This window comes from Sitodiplosis mosellana, unplaced genomic scaffold (genome assembly GCF_009176505.1).
Source record: "Sitodiplosis mosellana isolate CC-2019 unplaced genomic scaffold, AAFC_SMos_1.0 Smas_scaffold_1, whole genome shotgun sequence".
NCBI lineage: Eukaryota > Metazoa > Arthropoda > Insecta > Diptera > Cecidomyiidae > Sitodiplosis > Sitodiplosis mosellana.
This window is the reverse complement of record NW_022595244.1, coordinates 14,491,886-14,497,060: the sequence shown is the minus strand read 5'-3', so window position 1 is coordinate 14,497,060 and position 5,175 is coordinate 14,491,886. Positions and strand designations below refer to the sequence as shown.

At 39.2% G+C, this 5,175-nt stretch overlaps 1 protein-coding gene across 1 annotated transcript; it reads right to left on the bottom strand.

The window, feature by feature from the left end:
• Positions 1–2,291: 2,291 nt before the first annotated feature.
• Positions 2,292–4,678, bottom strand: LOC129580318 (uncharacterized). The gene is made up of 5 exons (XM_055470628.1): positions 4,654–4,678; positions 3,998–4,179; positions 3,565–3,892; positions 3,283–3,471; positions 2,292–2,723 (listed from the first exon to the last, which is right to left on the bottom strand). Exons 1-5 carry the CDS (start codon positions 4,676–4,678, stop codon positions 2,398–2,400), a joined length of 1,050 nt encoding a protein of 349 aa, XP_055326603.1. The 3' UTR covers positions 2,292–2,397.
• Positions 4,679–5,175: the final 497 nt, after the last annotated feature.

The window sequence follows — 5,175 nt, the reverse complement described above, 5'->3', positions numbered from 1 at the left end:
AAGAAAAATATTAAGAAGGAAATGGTGGTATTGTGTACATGGAGAACAAAAACAATGGACGCAAATAGAGCTGCAATGCGATGGCGTTGCGGCATGGCGAAAAAGAGCAAATAAACAAATCTCAAACGAACGGATTTCTTTGTAATTTTCATTAGGAAAACTTAATTCTGTTGAAAATGGATAACACTCTTCAGAAAAGGGTGCATCCATAAATTATCATTCCTAATCATAAAGGGAATGCCAATCTCGAATCAGCTGAATGTACTCAACAAAACCCGCCGCACGCAAAGCAGTAGTGCAGCCGTTCTATTTGCACTTCGGAGATTTTCGCTTATACATCGCACGTTCATCGTGTTTCTTATGCGCCGAACGCTCCAAAGCAACTCATTCCATCACTGTGGCCATGCAAATTTTGCCTATGTTTTCATTCTCTGCATCTCCCGTGCGTCGTATGGAACTCGGCTTTGAGCGTTCGGCGCATACATACACACACATGTCTGAGTACTGATTTTGTTCGTACGAAACACGATGAACGGGCGATGTATAAGCGAACAACGCCGAAGTGCAAACAGCACCACTGCACAACTGCTTTCTGTGCGACGGATTTTGTTGAGTAGTGGATGCCTTGTCGCAAATCTGCGCCTGCTGGTGTGTTCACGAGGATGAATGGCAAGCTCGTCTGAGAGTCACAGAGTTTATACGGTATCTCTATACAGAGCGGTCAACGAGCGCTCGTTCGTTCGTTCGTATGCGAACATGTTCGTTTGTTCGTTCGTTCGTTCGTAGAATCTACGAACATGTTCGTTCGTTCGTTCGTTCGTTCGTTCGTTCGTTCGTTCGTTCGTTCGTTCGTTCGTTCGTTCGTAGAATCTACGAACATGTTCGTTTGTTCGTTCGTTCGTAGAATTTACGAACATGTTCGTTTGTTCGTTCGTAGAATCTAATTACCCTTAAGTACGTACTTAACATACTTGAGTTTAATTACGTGACTTGAGACGTACTTAAACTCCCTTAAGTACTTACTTAGCATACTTGTTAACATACGTACTTAAGCCTCGTATTTAAGCTTAAGTATGTTAAGTACATACTTAAGTATGTTAAGTACATACAGGATCAGTTCTGTAAAAAATGATATGGAAAATCTCGCGTTTTTCGCGTTTTTGGCGGTTTTTCGCGGAACTGATAAGAGATAACAGAATAGTGTTTGCAAGAATATTGTACTTGAAATGCTCTATAACTTTGCTCAAGACACAAATCGTTTATCTCTTATCACACTCTAGTTTTCATTCAAAAATGCACTTGGGGCACTCAGTGTTTGTCCTCGATTACTGTATTTGTCCTCGATGTGTCTGGCCAAATGACCTTTTTGGGTATATGTTTTGGGGCAGAACTGACATTGATACCGTATCTTGGTGTGTTTTGTTTGTATATGATTATGCAAACCGGAGTGTAAAGTGTAGGATTTGTCGCATTGATTGCATTGATATTTTTTCGGTGGTGGTGGTGGCGTCTGATCGGTGACTAATTTGATAAAGAACGATTGACCAGCATGTTTGAAAAGTTGTGGCAATGTGGCCTTGGACATAACATCTTGATCATCTTCTTTGATATTGTTCAGTTCCATGCATTGGAGGAAAAAAAACGCCGAGATCTACTTCGTCGCCTGGACCAGCGGCGAAACGTCAATGGCTTCAGAATCGTTGACAATTTCGCCATGCACAAGCACATTCAGCAGCTTCTTTCGTATTTTTGCGCCATCTTTTCTGGCTTTCAGTGCTTTATAGACGCACGCTTCGAAAATTTCCTTCGGTACGTGTACATCGTGTAGTATTGTGATTGAGAAATTTTCGGCGAACGTGTCAATGTCAATGCCATCGGTCAGTTTAGTATATAGATTACGTTGACATCCTCGATATGTACCATTGTATGTATCTTTGACTCTTTGCATGTGATTAATTGTACGATGCGTCCCCAACAACGGATGAAATGTAAGGCCGTCATTCTTAGCTTGACTTCCGCCAATGTACCGTGGCTGATTGCTGTACCGAAACATGTATCCGATGGTCATTTCCAGTGAAGAACCAATTAGCTGGCTAATTAGCCGCATAAGTGTATACTGGCTAACGAATGTGTAGACCAGTGAGAAAACTTCAGTAAGAACTGAACGCACTCATCTTAACTGACGTTTGCGATTGACATTTAAATCACCAGGTCAGAGTTCAAATGAAACCAAACATCGACATTTTTTATTGAGTTTTTGAAAAAAAAATAACTCAAATTATAAAAATGACTTTTAAATTGAAAATTAATTGGAATATATTAATTTTTTTTCAAAATTTGTATGATTTGAATCAGAATACGCAAATCAAAAATTATTATACTTTGAATGTACTCATTTCACACAGATAGCTGGCTAACGATTGGCTTACACCAGTTGTTGGTGTAAGCCAAGGCTAAGACAATGCTGGCTAACGAAAAACCATCACTGGTCATTTCATCGAATCCTTTTTTCTGGTACAACATTTTCAGTTTTCGATACAACTGGAACCCACGCTGCTCTTTTAGTTCGCTGTGATCATTGATTCTTGCCACCATAATTTTGGTTTTCGCCAATTGGCCCAATTGATTTATATCAAAAGTTGTGATATTTGATGACCTCTTCTTTTCACGAGACAACGCTGTTGGCTTAGATGGTGGCTTGGTGAGTGTGGCTGTGACAGTGCCTGAAAAAACAACAATGAACAAACAAACATTCTCATTAGAAAATCATCGTATTGGTTTGATGAAATGGAGGAAATCACAAGAATGCAATTATATTTCAGATTGTTTTTTGAATTATATATTCAATTTTCAAAAAGAAATTATGTCCAAACACCAAAGTAGCAAGCGGTGCTACTAAAGTAGCACCACATTCAAACTGCACTTGTACACTCTCTATCATATGCGATGCACATAAGGCGCGCGCTCTCTCTCTCTCTCTAGCTTTGTGCCGTTTTGCTGTTGCTTTTTTTCGAGATTCGTGGAAGCAAATCGAAATGTGAAATTATGTTTTATTCAAACAATCGAAATTTCGCTTCAAATGCTCAATTGATTGCATGTTGATAATTTCCTAGAAATTCACTGTATGGAATTGTTCGATAAATTAAATTCGTTGTGGATCCTACTTTGAAAATTGAAGTTCGATTATAAATAGTGTGATGACACATATGATGGGAAGAAAGGAAAGAGCATATACACACAAACACAAAAAAGTGATGCTATTGAGAATTGAATATCAATTACTTCGTTTCATCCATTTGTTAGAGTCAATTGGCTGTAATGGTGGCCGGTGTAGATGTTGAGCAGATGATAATGCTGATGGTACTGTGGCACTTGGTGTTATTCGCTTTGGTTCCAACCATTCAGGTAATGTGCGCGGCATTCTTTTTTTCTTCTTCTTCTTCTCCGCGGTATTGCTTGCGTTACCTGCAACTATAAGTGCAATCATGTATTAAATCTCGGTGATTTAGGACACACAAACAGTTTGAATGAATAAAAAAAAACAGTTTGAATGTGTTTACATACCAATAGGTTCTGGTTCTGCTTCAACCGAATCATCCAAATCAATGAAAATTCCACTTGGGTTATTTAACGGTAATGTCGATGATGATGTTGCTTCTAAATTGTCAATCCCATTGTTGTCTGGCAACAATTCGCTTTCATGTGTAACAACAACATCGGAATCATCGACAAAATCAATCCTAAACAAATCGGGTGATGAAGCTCCCGCGACATTTTCGTCTTTGTTGCGCTGCAACACATCGAACTCATCATCACACTCACTGAACATATCTGGTGATGGTGCTCGCACGACATTCTCGACTTCACACTGTGACTTTGATGATGCGTCTCCCTGATGAAATATAGTTTATCATTAATTACAGTAATGCATTCATTATAAATAAATCGCAGTGATCTCTTTTTCAAAATATATATAAAAATAAATCTAAATTGTTACCTTTGTAATATTTTCGTCATTGGCGGCGGATTCATCATCATCACAATCACTGAACAGATCGGGTGATGGTGCTCGAATGACCTCGTTGACCTTGTCACACTTCAAACTTAGCAAATCGATCGATGAACCTCTCATAACATTCGCATCTTTGTCGCGCTGCGACACTGTAACACCACCTGCAACTAAGAGTGTAATTGAGGTTTGAGGTTTTAATTTTTAGTGGACAAATAAGATTCTTGATTCTTCTAGTGTTCGTCACAATAGTAGCAAGCCACCAGCCAATTTCAGCTCGAGGAGCTATATCCAGATGATCTCGAAAAACTGTGACATCTCACGGGATTTGAGGAGCTCTTCCGATCGAATATCATGCACAAAATTGAAAAAAAAGAGCCTTATTTACAAAATTCTCCTACCTAAGACTCTGTTGTAATTTTCCAATTTTGGGGTGGTTCGCTGTGGGACTGCATTCGCGTTGTGGAGTCTGAGACACGTCAACGCATTTCGCGCATAAAAAAACGACGTTGTGTCTGAAGAAATCAGACACGAATGCGCATAAAAAAAGGACATTGTGTCTGAGACACGATGACGTCCAGACCGCATGACGTTCTGCCGTGCAAATCGCCATCGTTTGGACGAGGAAGAAGAAGCCATTGTACCGATGCCAAATTTCAATTCGGCCATTTTGCGTCGCGTGAAAGCGCACAGCTCACATCATTTGATGCGATTGACGAGTACTCCACGAACAAAATTCATGGCAAGAGAATTTTTCTATGATCAAATGAAAGACGGCACACGAACGGCATACTAACAGAAAAGTGTCTCGAAAATGTGTTTTCTACGCGTTTCAAGAGTTTTTTTATGATGATTTGAACAAATTTTGCACATTGTACGGAAAAGTTTGAATGTTTCTGGTTCTGCTGCATCCGAATCATCCGAATCAATAATAATAATTGCGCTGTTGTTGATTAACTGACGTAATGGAGGCCGGGGTTGTTTTTGTCGTTGTTTTTTGGTCGATGAAGCTCCCGCAACATTCTCCTTGTCATTGTCGCGCTGCGACTTTGATGATGCGTCTCGCTAACGAAAAAAATTTAGTTTAGCATTAATTACAGTAATCCATTTATTATAAATAAATAAATCGCAGTGATCTCTTTTTCAAAATATATATAAAAATAAAT